The sequence below is a fragment of the Hippocampus zosterae genome, chromosome 8 (genome assembly GCF_025434085.1).
Source record: "Hippocampus zosterae strain Florida chromosome 8, ASM2543408v3, whole genome shotgun sequence".
In the NCBI taxonomy this organism is placed as follows: domain Eukaryota; kingdom Metazoa; phylum Chordata; class Actinopteri; order Syngnathiformes; family Syngnathidae; genus Hippocampus; species Hippocampus zosterae.
In genome coordinates, this window is record NC_067458.1 from 4,059,181 (window position 1) to 4,080,456 (window position 21,276).

The following is a 21,276-nucleotide window of genomic DNA, read 5'->3' on the forward strand; positions in this document are numbered from 1 at the left end:
ACTTGAAGCAAATTATTATACCCAAAAAATACTCACCCAACATGGAATAACCTGGAAAATGAATGTGGGACATTTTTGACCCATGTTGTGCATTAGAGTGGGTGCGGTTATGTTGTGCATCAAAGGGTTAAGAGCCTGAAGCTGGAAGGAACAGATTACAACAGATACTTGGAGGCTTTTGCTTGATGAGTTTGATTCCATGCTTAACTCTACCTCTGTCCTCAGTGCACGGAAACAACAAATGGTTTCTGTCGAGAACATCAATAAAAAGTTTTGCCCTTTGTCGTTTTAAGCTTCTTGCACTTGCTCAGTTGCTGACACTGTCAAGAAGACGCTCCAGGCCAGTGAAGTGATGTGAACAGACTGAAAATTGAGCTGTTGAAAAGGCAATGTGCCCCGAATGTCCTGTTCTCCCTGACGGATTTGTTCTGTGATGAAGGCTGCAGAAGTGCAAACGTTTCTGCCTCTTCAAGACAGAGAACAACACTCCAAAGGCAAATGTGGTGGTTTCACACTTGTCTGTGATAGCTTTGTGGTGACTGAGAGGAAGGAAAATTTGCCTTTGTGTGCATGTAGATGAGAGAAATAGTCATACAGGGCCGGTGAATAGCTGCTGTATTTCGAAAAAGGGTGATTGTGTTTTGGAGGAAAGTGACGAAGTGTTTTACTGCTTTTTTGGGAGGGAGGGGGTGCACTTTTCTTTGAAGATAATTGATGAGGTCACGGCTTTTGGAATGACTTTGTAAGACAGCTGAATTGACAAGAATGTGGGTGTATCAGTCAGCATTCAGGAGGCCATATGCTTGGAGAATGAGCATACTGTATTTTCCACACTAAAAGGTGCACTGGATTATGAGGCGCACCTTCAACGAATGGCCTATTTTGTATTTTTTTTTCTTCATATATTGGATGCGCCGCATTATAAGACACAATCTATAATGCATCCACTAGATGGTGCTACGCTCAAGGAAATGCCAACAGAACGATCAGATGTTAGTGAAACTTATTTAATAAAGCAGCGACACATTTCACTTAACGAACAGCAAGTTATAACATTGACTCGTTAACGTTGAACTGTCTTGCCGTTGCTCTATTTCTGTGTTCAACTGCTTAACCCGCTCGCCTTAAGTTTGAACTCTGCATATTAAGCATGTCTCAAGCAAGGAGCCATTTTGGGGGTCGACATATTACCGTAATAACCATACACAAGGCACATCGGATTTGAGCTTGAGTGAGCTTTAAAGAAAAGTATTTCAGGTGCGCCTTTTAGTGCGGAAAATACGGGAGTTTAGATGTGTCAAAAGCAGTGACTGCAAGCTTTTTACAAAAATGGGGATGCCTGAAAAGGGTTTTGTGTTAAAACTGAACAACCATAGAATAACAAAAGCATATAACGACGCTAAAGTTTGTTCATGATGGGGAGGATATTTTTGCTCTCCCAACTGACTGTCCCATTAAAGTGTTGCTTTTAATTTGTTGTGATTGGTTGTTCCTTCATGTATTAGTTGCTATGCAGTTGCTACTGTCCTTTTTTATGTCACCTTTATTCTGTCATACAGGATCAGTATATAAACTCGAATTCATCAGTAGTCAGTAGGTCAAGCTAATTTCCAGTCAGAATGTCAAGCTTTTTTTCCATGTCTTCTGCCTCCAGCCACGCTCTGTTGTTCTTTCGTCTTTTCATAGATAAAGACTTTTACTTTCCAACGTCCGTGTCATGTCTGCTTCTGGGTCCAAATTCTGCTCCTCATGTGAAATTGCTGCTTTGTTCTTAAGACAGATAAAAGTTCTAAAGTAGTGAAAGCTAAGTATGTGCTCAATCCGGGGGAGGGAAAGAAATGTATTAGTTTTGAAGTGTACTTCTCTGCCTTTGGGATTCAACAGTTAGATTTAAGTGTTGAAAAATGATCAAAGTGACTTCTTTGACCCTTGTAAGAACAGAATAAATCACAACTCTTCATTGCAAAACACTGATACACGCAGACCCATCAGCAGACCTCAGTCTTTACGAGGGGAGAAAAACTTTTATTAATCTTATCTGGCCTAGAAAGGACCTGCCAAAATCTACGATGTTGTTCACTGCACAATTTCATGTGGTGTGTTGTAACAAAATGTGCTAGCTTGCTTCGTCACAATTTTTGTTAAGTGTGCAGAAGGAGACTGGTTCAGTCTCTTATATTTTATAATCTAAAATAACTCCAAATTATGATGGATGATTTATTTTTCCCATGAAATCCGTCAAATGTCATTGCTCCTTAACCTCTGCCTTGTATTCCCTGTGTGTGATGCTCTCGTTGCTCCCGCCCTTGGATGTGCCATTGGCTGGTTTCCGTTGATCCAGAGCAAATGTGACCAGCAAGTGCAGTTTAAGGAGATAACAGAAGGGGAGACATAAGCAATGGCACACAAAACGCACACCTCCTATGTGCCATGATGCTGTTGCACACTAGAGTCCCTGAAATCAAACTAAACACCTTTTACTTTCAATTTTGATGTCTGAGTGATGAAGAATTCAAGACCAGCATTTATGAACAGAAAAATAGAAATTAACTGTCGGGGAGTTCTGCTACTTATTCCCTGAAATTCGAAGCTTCATTTTCACATCATATTTGGATTCCCATCAATCAAGCAAAACCAAATTGTTTCTTGTCTTTTCTTGTCTGAATAATAAACAACTCAACACTAGCATTTCATAACACAAAAATAGAAAGTATGAACATAGGGGAGTTCTGCTACATGTTCGCTGGTTCAAGAAAATGAGCTGTGTGTTGACCAAACATCACTTGAAACAAACTCAGAGAATGGTTCCCAATAATGCACAGGACACGTCTTTCCTACTACTTCTCCAGGTGTTCTTCATTGAATTCACTTCAAACTATCTTCTTCCAACAGCGGTACATTATTGTGAGTTTTATTTAGGTCTTTGGGTATGGATGTGTGTCTGCGCTTTTCCTAATGAATGACATTAAATAGCCCAATAAACAAGACTACACAAACAAGGATGGGACACGTTCAGCCATCTTAAACAAAACGTGGTTAAACTAAACACATTCTAGGCCAGCTAGGACACATTGTCTCTCCAGCGAGTCCTGGGTAGTTCCGGGGGCCTCCTACATGCCCGGAACACCTCACCAGGGAGGCACCCAGGAGGCATCCTAATTAGATGCCCGAGCAACCTCATCTGGCTCCTCTCAATGTGGAGGAGAAGCGGCTCGACTCTGAGCCCCTCCCAGATGGCCGAACTTCTCACCTTCAGAGAAAACTAATTTCGGCCACTTGTATCCGCGACCTTGTTCTTTCGGGCACAACCCATACATCGTGGCCATAAGTGAGGGTTTGAACATAGATCGCTGGGTAAATTGAGAGCTTCACCTTTTAGCTCAGCAATTTCTTCACTACGTCAGGATGATACAAAGCCCACATCACAGAAGACGCTGCACCGATCCGCCTGTCACTCATGAACAAGACCCCAAGATACTTAAACTCTTCTACTTGTCATTACTTGGAGAAGTAAGTAAAATGTGTCCTTCAAAAGGAAATTCAAACTCCCACTCCATTGTATACTTGTGATGGACACCACACATAGAACTGAATCACACCAGTCAAAGGAAAGTTTCAGAGTCTAAGTGGTGCATCAATTGCAGTGGCGGATGCTGGTCTGTGAAGGAGGGGAAGCTCATTTTCGGCCTACATCATAAAATGTGTCTGTTTATTTATACATGGATTCTACTCTCCGTTCCTTTTCAAGATAATTATCTGTGACCCTGTCATACCAACAAGGCATCTTTTCGAGGGACTTAACTAGTGTCCTACAACTACAGCAACTCCAATAAAACTCACCAGAAATGAAAGATTCATTTGTTGCTAGTCGTTTTCAACAAAGAGAGTGTCGTTCAGATGATTAGAAGTCTCCTGTTCAACTCAGAACAGAATGAGAATTGAAAAATGCTCCCATGATGCCTACACCAAAAGATCGTTGATTGGCTCATTTCGCTGTCAATCAAAAAGGGATTCAGCCTCAGACCGATTATCCAATCATCATGTAGAAAAGCTCAGCGTCCAGGTCAGCCCATAAACGCCCGCTGTACATAGACTCCCAGAGACGCTGAGCGTCCAATGGGTGGGACAAAATCTGCATCTATCCAAAGACTTATCTCGTTTTAATGCATTGGGATGGGCGGGTGAAGAGAGGGGCGGAGCTGTCAACTGATCACCACCTGGTGGTGAGTAGGCTCCGATGGTGGGGGAAGATGCCGGTCCGTCCTGGCAGACCCAAACGTATAGTGAGGGTTTGTTGGGAGCGTCTGGCGGAATCCCCTGTCAGAAGGAGTTTCAACTCCCACCTCCGACAGAGCTTTTCCCATGTTCCGGGGGAGACGGGGGACATTGAGTCCGAGTGGACCATGTTCCGTGCCTCTATTGTTGAGGCGGCCAATCTGAGTTGTGGCCGTAAGGTGGTTGGTGCCTGTCGTGGCGGCAACCCCCGTACTCGCTGGTGGACACCAGCAGTAAGGGATGCCGTCAAGCTGAAGAAGGAGTCCTATCGAGCCTCTATGGCCTGTGGGACCCCAGAGGCAGCTGACGGGTATCGACTGGCCAAGCGGACCGCGGCTTCGGTGGTCGCCGAGGCAAAAACCCGAGCGTGGGAAGAGTTCGGTGAGGCCATGGAAGCCGACTTCCGGACGGCTTCGAGGAAATTCTGGTCCACCATCCGACGTCTCAGGAGTGGGAAGCAGTGCACCACTAACACTGTGTACAGTGGGGATGGGGCGCTGCTGACTTCGACTCGGGACGTTGTGAACCGGTGGGCAGAGTACTTCGAAGACCTCCTCAACTCCACCAACACGCCTTCCTTGGAGGAAGCAGAGCCTGGGGACTCTGAGGTGGGCTCACCTATCTCTGTGGTTGAAGTCACCGATGTGGTTAAAAAGCTCCTCGGTGGCAAGGCCCCGGGGGTGGATGAGATCCGCCCGGAGTTCCTCAAGGCTCTGGATGTTGTGGGGCTGTCCTGGTTGACACGCCTCTGCAACATCGCATGGTCAACAGGGAGAGTGCCTCTGGATTGGCAGACCGGGGTGGTAGTCCCTCTTTTTAAAAAGGGGGACCGGAGGGTATGTTCCAACTACAGAGGGATCACACTCCTCAGCCTCCCTGGTAAGGTCTATTCAGGGGTGCTGGAGAGGAGGGTCCGTCAGGAAGTCGAGCCTCAGATTGAGGAGGAGTAGTGTGGTTTTCGTCCCGGCCGTGGAACAATGGACCAGCTCTACACCCTTAGCAGGGTCCTCGAGGGTATGTGGGAATTCGCCCAACCAGTCTACATGTGTTTTGTGGACTTGGAGAAGGCGTTTGACCGTGTCCCTCGGGGAGTTCTGTGGGGGGTGCTTCGTGGGTATGGGGTACCGAACCCCCTGATACGGGCTGTTCGGTCACTATACCACCGATGTCAGTGTTTGGTTCGCATTGCCGGCAGTAAGTCGGAATCGTTTCCAGTGGGGGTAGGACTCCGCCAAGGCTGCCCTTTGTCGCCGATTCTGTTCATAACCTTTATGGACAGAATTTCTAGGCGCAGCCGAAGCGTTGAGGGGGTCCGTTTTGGGGGCCTCAGTATTACATCCCTGCTTTTTGCAGATGATGTGGTGCTGTTGGCTCCTTCAAACAGGGCTCTCCAACTCTCACTGGAGCGTTTCGCAGCCGAGTGTGAAGCGGTTGGGATGAAAATCAGCACCTCCAAATCTGAAACCATGGTCCTCAGTCGGAAAAGGGTGGAGTGCCCCCTCCGGGTCGGGGAGGAGATCTTACCCCAAGTGGAGGAGTTCAAGTATCTTGGGGTCTTGTTCACGAGTGGGGGTAGGAGGGAGCGGAAGATCGACAGGCGGATCGGTGCAGCGTCTGCTGTGATGCGGACGCTGTATCGGTCTGTTGTGGTGAAGAAGGAGCTGAGCCAAAGGGCGAAGCTCTCAGCTATATAAATCAGCATGTATTGTATTGTATTGTATTGTAATTTACCGGTCGATCTACGTCCCAACCCTCACCTATGGTCACGAGCTATGGGTCGTGACCGAAAGAACGAGATCCCGGATACAAGCGGCTGAAATGAGTTTTCTCCGTAGGGTGTCCGGGCTCTCCCTTAGAGATAAGGTGAGAAGCTCAGTCATCCGGGAGGGGCTCAGAGTCGAGCCGCTTCTCTTCCACATCGAGAGGAGCCAGATGAGGTGGCTTGAGCATCTGATTCGGATGCCTCCTGAGCGCCTCCCTGGTGAGGTGTTCCGGTCATGTCCCACCGGGAGGAGACCCCGAGGAAGACCCAGGACACGCTGGAGAGACTATGTCACCCAGCTTGCCTGGGAACGACTCGGGATCCCCCGGGGAGAGCTGGAAGAAGTAGCTAGGGAGAGGGAAGTCTGGGCTTCCCTGCTAAAGCTGTTGCCCCCGCGACCCGGCCCCGGATAAGCGGTAGATGATGGATGGATGGATGGATGGATGGATGGCATTGGGATAACCTACAGTACACTGAACTCTCTCGATGCCCAGTGTCCGCGCTGTAGATGCTCAGCGTCCACACAGTTTAAAGCGCAGTGAAGCTTTTGGAATGAATGAGAAGAGAGTCGCGGATTGTATGTACACACAATTCTATGTACACACATGTATTTTATCACTTATTTTTGGACATCTTAGGGGAAATTGAGCTTCCCTTGCAGTCTTAGAGCAATCGCCTCTGATCAATTGAGTTGGGGTGATGACAACCATGCCGTGCTCAAAAGCAACGCTACAGAACCCAGCTGACAGACTCGCACCTTTCCAACAACTAGTTGCCGTTTTTATGTCTGCAATTGGACTTCAATCCACGTCCTCCACCTCCAGGAAAATTTAGGTTAACAGACTGAGCTACTGCAACCGCAGATGGGAGTACAGTACCCACGTAGTAGTTGCTCTTCCATCTTGTTCATTTAAAAAGAGATCTTTTCGTTTGATACTAGGCTTATGCCTTTTTCCTTATGGCTAATTAAGATTCCAGTTTTAATCATGGTATTAGAAGTCAATCCAATAACTCTTGCAGGAGGGAATATGTAAATGTATTCTTAATTTATAGTTCTTCTCCCCCTGCATACTATTTCAAGCAATGTGTCATAAATATCAGAAGTTTAATATTTATTATGAAACACACAACTTCTCTTTACTCTGTTTAGTTCATTCATTCATTCATTCATTCATTCATTCATTCATCTTTCGAGCCGCTTGATCCTCACTAGGGTCGCGGGGGTGCTGGAGCCTATCCCAGCTGTCTTCGGGCAGTAGGCGGGGGACACCCTAAATCGGTTGCCAGCCAATCGCAGGGCACACAGAAACGAACAACCATTCGCACTCACACTCACACCTAGGGACAATTCAGAGTGTTCAATCAGCCTGCCATGCATGTTTTTGTGAATGTGGGAGGAAACCGGAGCACCTGGAGAAAACCCACGCAGGCCCGGGGAGAACATGCAAACTCCACACAGGGAGGCCGGAGCTGGAATCGATCCCGGTACCTCTGCACTGTGAAGCCGACGTGCTAACCACTGGACTACCGGGTCGCCTCTGTTTAGTTCAAGTGATTAAAAAAAAAAAATCTATTGAAATAATACATCGCTGAGATAGATCAGGCTTCAGGTGAACAGGTGCTCCCTCCCTAAAAATGCTGTAACATGCATTTTTTTTTCTTTCCGAGCTCAAGAGGTTTGTCAAAGGGACCCATTTTCAAGATTAAGGATGTTTATTTGTAATATGCACACTGTACCACGGCAACACTGAGCTGTGAAAGTTCTACTTTGCTGGTCTCTCTCCACTTTTAAAAAGAATATTGTATAAAAAATATTTTAAAATGAGCAATCTTAAATAATGAAAGGTGAATACAGAAGCTTTCCAGTTTGACAGAGGTAACAGTGTAGCTAGTCAAAAAGAAAAAAAAATATGGATATAATGTAATGTAAAGAGACAGGAATTTGACTATCCCAGTCTTGCAGGTTGTAGAGTTATTGAATGTTTGCAATGTTCAAGTACAGTAATTAAGATCACAAAGGAAAAATATTGTGGTTGACAGATTGTGATGTAATTTTTTCAGGAGTCTGATGGCGGGTTGGTGGAAGCTGCTCTTATAGTCTTGTTTGAAGACATGGCCTATCAAGGTTATTGTGATGTGGAACAAAGCAACGAACGATCCTCAAGATTCCTTCCAGGAGTGTGCATGCAGGCATGGCAAACAAGGCTGGGAATGTGCATTTGACTACAGGAGGATTACTTTGAAGGAGGAATTGTGTAGTTTGCATTGAACATACTACATTTTTAGAATTCTGTATTGAGTCGCTTCCATTTGGAATTATTTTTGTGTTGAGCCAGCATATTATATCTATTATGAAGATCTTTTTCTTTTTACCGATGTATGTAAATGATCATGCACAATGCCTCCAATTCGTCATGGAGCTTGATATCAGGAAAAAAAACACAGCTCTATTGTTGAGGGAAATGTTTTTATCTAAATTGTAGTTGTTGAGCCATCTATCCGTTTCTATAAGCACTTTTATCCTTCCACGGGGAGCTGAGGCCTCTTGCAGCTAACTTCGGATGAAAGACAGATTACAAAATAGTGACAGATCTAACCAACAGCAAACATCTGAATGATATGGTAAAAAAGTCTCGTCTCCATATTCATGTCAGATGCCGTGATATGGATATAATAAGGGCTAAGGGTTCAGTGAAAATGAACCTTTATTTATTTGTTTGTTTATTTATTTTAGAGCTCACTATCAGTCACGGGTGGCCCGGTGGTTGACTGCAGGGCATTTGCCTCACAGTAGAGAGGTGCAGGGTTCTCCCCGTGAAGTTTGCATGTTCTCCCCGTGCCTGCATGGGCATTCTCCGGGACTCGGTTACAGTCTCTTTATAGTCCCCCACCCATTGAGTTGTTTGCCTGTTAGTGTTCCTATGCGATCTCGTGGTGATTATGAGCACAAACTAATTGTAACCTGAAAGGGTTCTGCCTGACTCAAATTGCCTTTCGCCAACATACCCTCAGACAGAAAACTACTTTGTGAGTTTTGTGCAGCCATTATAAAACAAAGATAATTCCACAAGCATAGTTATCTACTGACTTAACGAAGGAAGGAGACGAGTAAGAGTTCAAAGAATCTTTAGCCCCTTGTGGATGTGAGCCCATGAGGTTTGTGTGCCTTTTTGTTGAATCAATTGTCTTTATAATGTTTGTCTTTCATTTATTGCTTTGTAATGCCATTTGGATTTATATGTATTCCGGTTCCGGGTCGCTGTGCTGTGGTCGACAGGTCTACGTCCGCAGCGTTTTTTCTTATTTTTCGTGCTTTTTTCTACATTTCCTACCTACACTTTTCCCAGCTCCACAGGCCCGCGTTACCTCAGCGCGACTGTTCGAGCTATTAATTCCGCACTTTCCCCCTTCAATTATCTTTTCATTCATTCGTTAGCCTCGATGCTAACAGCTAGCTAGTGCTACAGCTACCGCCTCCAGCTCGCCTGGTCCTAACGGCAAGCGCTCCAAGCCAGTGCTCACGACAACAACACTGCACCTCCACATTAATATTGGCTCACTACAACTTGAGACGCCGAATATGACCATCTACACGAGGGTCTCGCTACCGGTCCCCCTGCTCCTCGTGAGGCTTTCCGACGCGATGTGCGTCCCCGGTGCTCAACTCATCTCAGCGGCCATGAGGAGCCAGAAAAAAAAACAGACAGAACAAAAAAAAGAAGGGAGGATTCCAGGCAAGGCTGCAGCGTGAGTGCTGGAAACAGCGGGCACTACCAGCGATCCTTCTCGCTAATGTCCGCTTGCTACAGAATAAGACCGACGAGTTCCAGTTTAAGGTAAAAAGCTGCAACCAAATTCAGGCGCGCTTGCATTCTGGCGTTCACTGAGACCTGGCTCAGCAAGGATGACACCAACAGAGCCATGCACATCGATGGATTCAGGTCTCCCATCAGGCTGGACCGTGACGGAGACGCCACCGGTAAACAACATGGTGGAGGCGTGTGCCTCTATTTCAACACTCGCTGGTGCTCCACTGTCCACGTGAGGGAGAAACTGTGCACCCCAGTCATCGAGCTCCTGGCTGTGTCCTGCCATCCTTTCTACCTGCCCAGAGAATTTCCCCAACTCTTCTTCACCATCGTTTACATCCACCTTAGAGCCAAGCCCACCACGGCGACGACCACATAAGAAGCACCCTCAATAGACTGGAACACCTTTCCCCCGACTCTCCCAAATTCATCATGGGAGATTTCAACCACTGCAACCCAGAGAAATCCCCCAAAGGCTTCAACCAGTACATCACATGCACCACCAGCCAGGGGAAGACACTGGACAAATGCTACGGCTCCATCCCTGATGCATACAAGCCCGCCATTCTCCCCTGCTCGGCTCTGCTGATCACCACACTATCCTGCTCCTCCCTGCCTACAGCCGGCCATCAGGAGAGTAGAGAAGGTAACCGAAACCATCAAACAGTGGATGCAGGAGAGCATCATGGTGCTTCGGTCCTCGAGAAGAAGCGCATCTTCTTCTCGAGCACCGAAGCACAGAGTGCCTAAAATCCACGCATTGGTGCAACCTTCTCTCCCACTCCGACGACATCCATGTCCAGGTGGATGTAGTCTCCTCATACATCCGCTTACGTGAGGAAACCATCATCCTCTCCAAAACTGTCAGCATCTTCCCCAACAACAAACCCTGAATCACCAAGGTGAAGGAGAACATCAATAGGAAGAAGCACATCTTCTTCTCGAGCACCGAAGTGGAGAAAAAGGAGATCAACAGGGAGGTCAAGAGGTACGGGGGGAAGGTGGAGGAGAAACTTAATGGTAACCTCTGTGCAGCCTGGCAGGGCCTGAAGAAAATGGCAGTGGGAGCACTCCAGCATCACCCCCATTCCCAAGAACAATAACCCCAAGACCCTGAATGACCTCCGCCCTGTGGCCTTCACCACGTGATGAAAGCCATGGAGAGGATCGTCAAGCAGCACATCCTCATAAAGACCAGCTCATGCCTCGACCCCCTCCAATTTGCACACCAGCCAGGCAGAGGTGTCAACGATGCTAAAACCTTCATCATCGACACCATCCACAAACATCTGGAATTCCACAATACCGTGGCCAGGCTTCTGTTTGCTGACTTCTCCTCTGCCTTCAACACCCTGCAGCCTCACATCCTGGCACAGGGGCTCAAGCAGAACTTCTCCCTGAACAACCAACTCATCCTCTGGATCCTGGACTTCCTCACACACAGAACACAGAGTCAGGATCACCAACAACTTGTCTGACCTTCTCGCCACCTCCACAGGCTCCCCACAGGGCTGCGTGCTCTCGCCACTGCTCTTCATCCTGTACACGGATGAATGCAGGTCCTCAACACCTGATGAAATTCGCTGACGACACTGTCCGAGTGTCTTTGCTCTCCGGCTCCACGCAACACCATGGTCCCGCCTTGCGGCAGTTCGTCGAGTGGTGTGACGCCTCCCGGCTGGAACTGAATATCACCAAGACCAAGGACATGCTAGTGACCTTCTCCAGAAAACAGTGAGCTGGCCTCGACAATCCCCACCATCATCCAGGGGACTCCAGTGGAAACTGTATCCGAAAACAAGTACCTGGGGACCATCCTGGAAAATAACCTGAGGTGATCCTGAAAGAATGCCACCAGAGGATGTACCTGCTCAGGAAACTGAACTCCTTCTCCGTCAGCAGGAAAATCCTCCTGACTTTCTACCAGGCATTCATAGAATCCGTCCTCTCGTTCTCTATGGCCTGCTGGTTCCACTCCCAAAGTCTGCAGGAGAAGAACCACCTGGACAGCAACAGCAGATTGTGCTCCAAGAGCATTGGACTTCCCACTCGCCTTCTGACTGCAGTGTGTGAGCAGCAGATCCGTGGTCTGGCTGCTCAAATCAATAAGGACCCCTCACACGCTCTTTTCCCCACGTTTGAATGGCTGCCTTCCGGCCGCAAGCTGCGTTTCCCAGCTCGCAGGACTGCGAGGAGGAGATCCACCTTTGTCCCCCAGGCTGTTCTCCTCTTAAACTCTTATTTCAAGGAACCATGACACCCCCTGCCCCCCACCACACAGACTCGCACACCCCATTGTGCAATATGGTTTTATGGTGCAATACTTTTGACCTGCAATACTGTGTTCACTGTGCAATACTGTTTTCACTGTGCAATACTGTTTGTACTGTGTCCTTACCGTGCAATACTGCTCGATGTGCAATACTGTTTTGTTGCTAGAACACCTAACTCAAGACCTCAAGTGCTAGGCCTACAGCCCTACTCTCCTATGTTTTTCCTTTGCTCTGACTGTCTATAATAAGCCGCTCTCGCACAACTCTAATTGCCCCACTGGTATAAATAATGTTTTCTGAATCTGAATGTCCATGTTCGTGACCAGTTCTCATGGCTTATCAATGAAAACACCCCGTATTTTTATGGACTTCGTTTCATGATTCATGCCATATCCCAAACGAGCTCCATATGGATCTTTCTGCTTGGCTCTCTACGAAGGCAGACGCTTTTTGCTCAGCTCCTGCCCTCCCCCCACTCTCTCCTTGCTCGCCACTTAGTCTTTGTGCTGTCTTTGTCTAACTTTTCCTAGCCTCCTACTATATTTTTCATCCGAAGAACTAACCATGGAATTAGTTGGCTGGTCTCTCGATGCAATCAACAAAATTTTTTCGACGAAGACAGCAGGCAGTGGGGAGCCTGCTTGCCCCCCGGGGACATTTGCTGCCGGATACGCCCTTGATCCATCGAGAAAGTGGAGAATGGCGTGCCCATCAATACTGTCCGTTGAGGATGTGGAAGACATCTACATTATCGGCCTTTTGATAACAGGTATGCTGCTGTTTGGTGTTGGCAGCTTTCTGTTCTATCGCAAAATTCAACCGACAGGAGCGGCTTTATCGGAGGGGAAGAAGCTGCCGATCATTCTGGATGGTTTGGCACGAGTGTCCAACACTCAGACTCAAGCGGTGACTGAGCTAAACCGCAATTTGATGCTGTTTTGGAGCGACTCCGTACGATTGAAAACAACATGGAGAAGTTGGACTTAAATTATCCTCAGAAGAGGATAGTTCGAGCGTGTTTTTTTTCCCCTCTCCCTACCCAGTGTTTTCCTTTCTGAACTCTGATTGTAAATTTCCACATTGCGGGACAAATAAAGAATATCTTAATCTTAATATTCTGATTTCTTGGGTTTAGTATATTAAAACATTATGTAAAGTGCTTTGTTTCAGCTGCAACTTCGTGAAGGCGATATAAATAATGCTGTATTGTACTGTATTGTATTTCCTTTAGCGTTGCTCCATCCAGTGGATGCATAGCGCAACCGCTGCCAGGGCTCAATCGATAGATAGAAACATTATAGCTATCATACGATTAAAATAGTTAATCTAATTAAAAATGCAACTGTCATAATTGACTCAAATGAACAAAAAAATTAATCGGGATTACTCACACATTTTTTATCATTTCTGAATTTCCTTTTACACTTTTTGTCCTATTTTTCCCCATTTTAATGCTCTCACCAACATGGAATCATGAATCAGTTTTCTATGTGCCAAATGCAAATATTTACTGAAATAACAATTTCGATTTTAAATTTTACATGAACATTTTTCACTTGGAGCAGTTATTCACGCATAATCTTTCACACAATATTACTGTCCATCAACAACAGTGAAAAACATATTTTGTCACACAACAGCTGCTTTAACAGCTTTTTTAATGAAACAGAGCAATATAACATTATAAAGTCCACATCTAAGGTAAACTAGTACTCAGCCTATAGTGGATTTAAACCATGGTTGCATACTTCATTTTTCTCAAGTTTGCTTTGAACACAGCAGTCTGTTTCTGTATGTTTGTTGAAGAATAACGAGACACCGGAAACCAGCGTTCGTTATGTGCGCTGTATTAAAAACTGCCGGCCGTACAAACAAACGCACGCACTTCCCCCGTGCTACTGGGGCAAACCATTCTGAAAGAGGGGGGTTTCACTCCCCCTAACACAGTCGGCCTATGTTGATTGTGTTGGTCCTTCTTTCGCGGATGTCTCTCTACGGTTTTGTGTAGACCTCATTTCGGATGACTACACTTGGTTCGATGACAACACTGGAGACGTTCTATTTTCGCTAGGTCGCTACCACTACAGCGCGCTGTCACTGTCAGATGAACACAGAGAAGCTCAGAACACTGTAACCTTCCACACAAAATAGTTCCAAACAAGTAACAATCGCGTCAGTGGCATACATCGTGTACTTGTATGATATATATATAGAGAGAAGAACAGGTAACTTTGGTCTTGTCAGTGGAGCAATCGGGCAACTTTTTAAAGTAAACTTTCCATTCATAAACTCTTTAAGTTTCCATTTTTGGTGTCTCGAGCTGCCATGGCTGGTAAAACAGACATGGGCGTGGACTTCTGCAGCGCGCTTGCTGTTTTGTTTCTGGTGTATTTATAGAGCAACGTAAGATCCGCTTGTGACGTGTGCCGCGTTAATCTCGCGAGAAAAAAATTAATCCTGTTAAAATTCATTTAAATTAATGCCAATAAAAACGCGCTAAACTGACAGCTCTAAGAAATATGTATTGTATTCCCTTTAGCATAGCACTATCTAGTGGGTGCATACTGCAACCGCAGCCACTATTGTAGCTTCGATTCTATGCACCTTATAATGCAGTGCATCCTATATATGAAAAGCGTTTTAAAACAGGCCATTCATTGAAGATGCGCCAAATAGTGCAGAAAATACGGTGCACAAATGATAAAGCAAAGGACATCAATGAATATCTGTTCACCAGTTAGGTACATGTGATTTCAACCAAGCACCTTCTTTGAGGACCACCTCTGCACCTGCACCTGTCTATGCATGACGCGAGCACGCCACCTCAGTTATTTTTCACAGATTTTGGAGCATTCTGGGTAAAAATCAAAAGTTGTTAGTTGTCATAAGTTGTCAGTTATGTTCATTATAATATTTTTCCAAGTGTTTTTGTAAGTTGATGTCTTTCTCTGACTCCTGTGTGAATCTGCCTCTAACTCAGCATAATAAGCAAAGGTCAAGAATGTCTGAACTCTCTTGTTTTGCTGTCAGTGGGCTCGTCTATTATTGAGGCACTTATTAGCTCTGGCCTTAAGCCACTCGCCTAATGAACAAGAACAGTCTGACTGACTCGACTGCTCTTCATACTGAAGCAAGACACAGTGGCCTTCTACAAATTGTGTCTATTTTCCTTTGAGTCGATCACCGTTTTGTTAGTTTGCTACAGAAACCAGGTGCAACTTCACATTTTTAAAGGTTTCAGACCTAAGAGCAAGACACACATAAATGCTTCCAAAATTCACAGTACAAATTAAATTAGAGAGTGGGACAATGACAAGTGATTTTGATTCAACATAAAAAGAATAAGTCCTTACATGAAGCACTGCAAAAATGTAAGAATATTCATAACTCAGAGGCTAAAATTCTGAGGATTTAGTCATATGCAAGGTCTTAAAATAATTAATTAATTCATTCATTCATCCTCTGAAGCGCTTTATCCTCACTAGGGTCGCGAGGGGTGCTGGAGCCTATCCCAGCTGTCTTCGGGCAGTAGGCGGGGGACACCCTGAATCAGTTGCCAGCCAATTGAAGGGCACACAAAGATGAACAACCATCCGCGCCCACACTCACACCTAAAATTATTAATTGATTATCCAAAATAATTTGTGATTAATTTGACAATTGTTCAGTTGTCGATTAATTGTTGCAGCTCTTCAACGAATACCGATGTTGAAATCACATCCGACAGTATAACAAAACACCATAGTTTGCATATTATGTATCCTTTCCTCCAACAATTTGTTTCTTCAAAAAATACAAATACTATTACAGTAGCAGTACAAAGGAGGAGAGAATAAATGAGTGTCAGCTGAGACAGTGAGTGCAAAACAAACCAGACCTAGCTGAGGTATTGTCTGGTGAATATTATCTGCTCTGCATGACACAGATGTTAGTCTATAAAGCAGTCATGTCCAAAGTCCGGCCCAGAGGCCAAATCCGGCCCGCGGTCGAATTTCATCCGGCCCTCGGCCCCTGTCATAAAATCAGTGCCGTCTGGCCCTCAGGTTGGGCGCAATGGAACACGTGTTGCATTGACTGAGGTCTTGTAGACTGGTGAGTGATGTTTCATAGAGTACTGCTTCCCTCTAGTGGCTAAATGAGTAATAGCATTCACTAAATGAGTACCGGTAATTGCATTTAGACACTAGAGGGCATCACTCACGAGTTAACAAGACATCACTCCGTGTTTATATTGACTGATATGTCATATTTCAAATGATCCTTGCAGTTGTGGATATGTGTATTACTTGTTCATTTCCCTGTTGTTCGAGTCAAAGGTTTTGTGACTATTGAAAAGTCATGGTGATACATTTTATGTTTCAAATCAATCAATTTGCACTCAGGAGACTTCTGTTTAAGAAAAAGTCAAGTCAATAAGCAGTTGCATGTGATATACCTGTTTCAAATGAACCAAAAGAAATTCTTAAGATTGTTGACATTAAAATAAAAATGGAAATGTGAAACAGACTGGCTTACTAAAATTTGTTGAACAATATTGTTGTTCAATGTAAATAAAGAATGTCAGCCAAGGTCGGCCCCCCGACATTTTACCACATAAAATCTGGCCCCCTTGGCAAAAAGTTTGGACACCCCTGCTATAACGGATCCAGTTGCCAGCCGGGAGCTGTATTGAATAATCCCCTCTGATGGAAGCTGGAAGGAACAAGTGTGGGTACTTTTCCTTAAGGTTCTGTGAGTGCTGGAGCCTGTTGCAAAAGGAGCGGAATGTGTTGGTGCATCGGAGATGTTGTTATGAATTTTCTACTTTACCAAGCACTCAAGGTGCTTGAGAACAGATCACACACTGATAGCAAATCTTGCTCGAGGACACTTTGGCACAACCTCACAAGGAGCGAGGGATTGAACCGGGTAGTCTGATTACCCACCCACTCTCGTGGCTAAGATTTATTCAACGGCAGAGCATAACGCCGTAACACAAAACAAAGCACCTTGAAAGCTTACTTAAACCACCATGGACATTTCTTCTACAGGAGAATTTTGCAGATGGGGATATAACAACAAATCGAATCTTTGAGGATCACACAGGAGCAACTCCATGTTAATGTGAAACGCTACTAACATATGCACATTTCACAGCTTCATTGTACAAACTAGTACTATTTTGGTCTGCAAAAGGTATACATTAAACAAGTTCTTGCTCTGTCCTCAAAAATGCGTTACAGTTTGTTTGGCAGACAACTGACTTATTTCTTTTCAGCATGTACAGAATTCATACTGAGTGGCATTTGGCAATGATGCCATTGGTCTATGCGAAAGTTAGACATACTGTACACTTTATAAACTCTGCCTGACAACAAGTCCAAATCTACCGGTAATTAAGTTTCCCTACCATCTCTAATGACCTCTTCAAATATTCCTCATTGTAGGTGCTGGGGGTTGGTCTCCTCTCATCTCAGACAGAAACCAGTGGCTGGAGGTGGACCTGGGGAGGAGGACACAAATCACGACTGTTGCCACTCAGGGACGTTATGGCAGCTCAGACTGGTTGACAGCCTATCATTTGATGTTTAGCGACACAGGCCGCAATTGGAGACAGCATCGTCAAGAAGACAGTTTTGGGGTAAGTAGATCTCCATCCTGTACATTTTTTATGTTTATTTTATTTCACCCACTGTTTGGATTGGTGAATTCTGGTCAGCTGTCATTGTTTTCAAACTGTAAATAGTGTGACTTTATAATAGCAAGAAACCAATTCAGTCAAAAAAAAGACTTGACATTGTAAAGCACAGCATGCTGTGACTACCTGTAAACAAACAAACAAAAAACAACTTGAATCATTTTGTCCTAATCCACAGTTATTTTGTAATGGATCTTTACTAGTTAAATGAATTGAAATACGTTTTTTGCCTTTTGGCTCTGCCCCTTCTGCGCCACAACAGACCGATCCACCCCTCAATCTCTCGTTCCATCTTCCCCTCATGAATGTACTCATGAATAAAACTTAAAAATATTTTACCTCTTCCACTTGGAGAAGGATCACTAACCTGGAAAGGTCACGCCGCTCTTTTCCAACGAAGGCCCATGGACTCAGTTATGAGGGTGCTAATTTTCATCCTGCGCGGCCCGGTGTGCCAGTGGTTAGACCATCGACCTCTCAGTGCAGAGGTGCAGGGTTTGATTCCGGCTCCGGCCTTCTTATGTGGAGTTTGCATGTTCTTCACGTGCCTGAGTGGGTTTTCTCCGGGTACTCCGGTTTCCTCACACATTACCCTTGTGAGGATAAAGCGGATCAGGAAATGGATGGATGGGATGGAAGTATTTTAATCCCAATCACTCCACACACTGCGAACTGCTCTAGTGAGAGTTGGAGATGGTACTTGATGTAGCTAAATGAATATCAGCATTTGAAAAAAGCAGAGATACAATACTGAGGCCCGGAATAGTAGTTTTTATCGACAAAAATCCATTATACATCATCAAGTTTTGCCAAGTAAGCGCATGAACGGTTCATCATTAACTGTACTCATGCTTAAGGAAAACCCTTTTTGTCGAATTACCTTTGTCTTGCGACTGCCACTCCTGAGACAGACTTGATGCACCCAGTGGAGTCATTCTTTCACACAGACACTGACTGATGATCTCTCTGTGCTTGCTTTTCTTGACCCCAGCTCATGAATCAGTACTCAGTTTTCTTCAAGGCTTGAAAAAGCTTTTTTTCTTTGAAGAGTGAGCTGCGCATTGGTTGAATTGTATGCATGTCCGTTTCACAGTGTGGAGAAGATAGCTGGGATAGGCTCCGACCGACGACTGCATTTCTTTGTCCCAGTTAATCCCAGGGACTTGAAACATGGATTTTATTAAACAATAAAGATCCAACAATATAATAGGGCAGTTGAATGTTGGGCTACAGGCTATCGAATATTTCATCATTTCAGTACCCCACTGAAAAGTCTATAAAATAATTGTGTATTCTGGTAAAAGATGGGTTTACTCACCACAGCTCCTTTTTATAACAAAATCGTGGCTATGTCAACTATCCGTGAAGCTCCAGACAGAATTGGGATCCACAAGCGTAGACACAGACAAGAGTTTGACAAAAGAAAATGTTTATTTACAAAATGCATGCCCAATAAAGAACAATGAAAGACATTGGTAACAAATAATTAGGAAAAAGCGGGAAAAAAACAACAAAAGACGCTTGCAAAAGGCAAGGACCAAGATAAATGTTAATTGCTTGTCACTCAAAGGAAATTAAATACACGAGAATACGAACCGAGAAATCACAACAAGAACCTCTTACGTGAAATAATGCTAATACAAAAACGTGGCGAGAATCTGTGACGCAAAAAATCTTGAACGTCTAGAAAAATCTGACACTTGTAGACAAGAGTCGTGAGCAAGGCTGAATAACCAGACAGCCAGTTGTCAGCGTCGCAAAGCTTATAAAGGCAGCAAAGACATGATTAGCAACATGTACGGCTCTGGATGTTTCTTTCATGTTATGATTGATTAGCATACACTCCCATTATGTTGCTGTTTGTTTAGCTTTATCCGTGTCAGCATATCAATTACCTGCCTATCCTTGTGCTCTACTGTGTCTCATATGTTGTGATGAATTCCTCAATTTTTGTGCCAGTGTGATATCTCTTGGTGTGCGGCTTTGTCTCTTTGGGATCTTGAGCTGCCTGTCAGTTTAGGATTAGGATTTACACTGTAGTCAATGATGTATTACCAGTACTGTACAGTGATCCCTCGCTTATCGCGGTTAATGGGGACCAGAACCCCCCGCGAAAGAGGAAAATCCGCGAAGTAGGTACCCCCCCGTTCAGGTATATGTACATGTGTATGAGTATATATAATACTAGCTGGTTCGCCGCCCTCCGGGCGGCTCATCAGCTAGTTCCTGCGGAAGCCTGGTAAGGTGGTGGTTCGCCGCCCTCCGGGCGGCTCATCTGCTAATTCCTTCGCCCCACAAAAGTGTTGTTGCTTGGTTCAAGTTTTTGTTCATCTTCATTGCTTATCGCGAAAATAAAGAGATGTTAAGCTCTACTAAATAACTAACAATTTAATTGCAATGCTTGTGGGTAGACAACATTTTTTCGCTAAGATGCCCGCGCGATCATAGTGAGCCACTGCCTGAGCGGCGCAGTGGCGGCGCGGTGAAGTAGGTACGTTTTGAAAAGGGACAGACGGAAGGACAGACCGCGTGCGGGACGACGCCCAATATATATATCGATTTATAAGGCCAAATTTAATGGTATGTATATAAAAAAAAATCCTCATCTCACCCCTCGGGTGGTGTCCGTCCCTCATTCAGCTCGGGTCCTCTACCAGAGGCCAGGAAGTTTGAGGGTTCTGCACAGTATCCTTGCTGTTCCCAGCACTGCACATTTCTGGACTGAGATGTCCGATGTTGTTCCCGGGATCTGTTGCAACCACTCATCTAGTTTGGGGGTCACTGCCCCGAGTGCTCTGACCACCACAGGCACGACTGTCACCTTTACCTTCCAGGCTCTCTCCAGCTCCTCTCTGAGCCCTTGGTATTTCTCGAGTTTCTCGTGTTCCTTCTTTCTGATGTTTCCATCACTGGGGACCGCTACATCCACTACAACGGCTTTCCTCTGCCCTTTATCTATGATTACCACATCGATATATATATATATATATTCCTTTGGCCACCTTATTATTCCTGCAGGGTATCTGATCACTGGCAGGGCATAGCTGTTTAGGCCAGAGCACCTTGATGAAAAATGGGCTACTGGAACAAAGCGAAGATGGGCGAGATGCGATAACATGGCTCTGTTGGAATGCTACGACTCAAGCAACCCAAGTCAGAGGGGTTACATGCAGAGAATGTGGGCTAAATGGTTACTTCGAAACCCACAGTCACGGTTGACCACGAAAAAACTAGTCGCTCAGTATTCCAACATCCACAAATGACAATTGCTGTCACAACTTGCGATTGATGAGGTACAACGCAGGTTCCATGGTGAAGGGCCCAAGGCTGCCAGATCAGAGGAGGTGGTCATACCAGAGATTGGGAGGCAAGCCCCAATGAATGCAGATGATGAGATTGGGATTCCAGCCCCAATGAATGAAATGCTGACCGAGGCAGCAACTGACCTGAAAGCTAAAATCATGGCGAGAATGAAAGGTG

At 45.2% G+C, this 21,276-nt stretch overlaps 1 protein-coding gene across 5 annotated transcripts in view; it reads left to right on the top strand.

The window, feature by feature from the left end:
- Positions 1-21,276, top strand: part of LOC127605628 (contactin-associated protein-like 4) — a 157,910-nt gene that overhangs the window by 18,423 nt on the left and 118,211 nt on the right. For all 5 annotated transcript variants that reach the window (XM_052073317.1, XM_052073319.1, XM_052073320.1 and 2 more), the window contains exon 3: positions 17,546-17,739. In XM_052073317.1, the coding sequence (XP_051929277.1) occupies positions 17,546-17,739 (194 nt within the window). The remainder of the gene's footprint in view (positions 1-17,545; positions 17,740-21,276) is intronic.